This window comes from Vicia villosa, linkage group LG5, assembly GCF_029867415.1.
Source record: "Vicia villosa cultivar HV-30 ecotype Madison, WI linkage group LG5, Vvil1.0, whole genome shotgun sequence".
In the NCBI taxonomy this organism is placed as follows: Eukaryota; Viridiplantae; Streptophyta; class Magnoliopsida; order Fabales; family Fabaceae; genus Vicia; species Vicia villosa.
Window position 1 is genome coordinate 6,716,987 of NC_081184.1, and position 1,050 is coordinate 6,718,036.

Genomic DNA, 1,050 nt, shown 5'->3' on the forward strand with positions numbered 1-1,050 from the left:
ACTCACACTTTCACAACTCATTCACGCTTTCATTATTCTCTTCTCTCCTCTCCTCTCTTCCACAACAATGGCTTCCATTCATTTTCTCACTTTCTTCTTCTTCCTTCTCCTCTCCTTCACCACCATCACTTCCGATTTCGTTCGTCCTATAGACCGCAAATCGTTAGGCCTACACAAGAAAGAAAAGCTAAGTCATTTCAAATTCTACTGGCATGACATAGTGAGTGGAAAAAACCCATCATCAATCATGGTTGTTGCACCACCAATGAAACTTAACACAACCACTGGTTTCGGTTTGGTTCGAATGATCGATAACCCTTTAACTTTAGGGCCAGAATTGAGTTCCAAACTTGTTGGAAAATCTCAAGGCTTCTATGCTTCTGCATGTCAAGATGAGGTTGGTTTGCTTATGTCTATGAATTTGGCTTTTGTTGAAGGAAAGTATAATGGAAGTAGTATAACTATCTTGGGGAGGAATCCGGTTTATGATAAGGTTAGAGAGATGCCTGTGATTGGTGGGAGTGGACTCTTCAGATTTGCTAGAGGCTATGCTCAAGCTAGTACTTATTCTTTTGATCCTAAATCTGGAGATGCTGTTGTTGAGTACAATGTTTATGTTTTTCACTATTGATTTTTAGTACTTGTGTTTCTCTTTAGTGTTATATTTTGATCATAAATTTGTAGTTGTTGTAAGCAATTGATATGTTTATTACAATGACATATCAAACCCTTTCTCTATTTGAGGGTTTGTTGCTTGTGAAGTTTGGTTTTTCTTTTTTTGGGATTCATATTTGACCTCTTTTAACTATTGTACTATTATTGGTTGGTGAAATGATGAGATAGTATTTTAAACATCCCTCTTGATATTGATTTGTGGCCTCAGTGTTGAAAAAAAAGTAAGACTATCATTAAACTCATATATGTTGCATTTAGTTGTTTTTTAAGGTAAAATAATATATTAATAAAGAATGGAAAAAGACCTTAAAAAGACCACGGGTACAATGATACTAGACCAGCAAACACCAACTGATAAGTAAACAAAAAATAACA

The 1,050-nt window shown here is 35.2% G+C and overlaps 1 protein-coding gene across 1 annotated transcript; it reads left to right on the forward strand.

Annotated features, from left to right (window-relative positions):
• Positions 1-738, forward strand: LOC131606205 (dirigent protein 19-like). Its single transcript, XM_058878471.1, has one exon. The coding sequence runs from the start codon at positions 68-70 to the stop codon at positions 629-631; it is 564 nt and encodes a 187-aa protein (XP_058734454.1). The 5' UTR covers positions 1-67; the 3' UTR covers positions 632-738.
• The last annotated feature ends 312 nt before the right edge of the window (positions 739-1,050 follow it).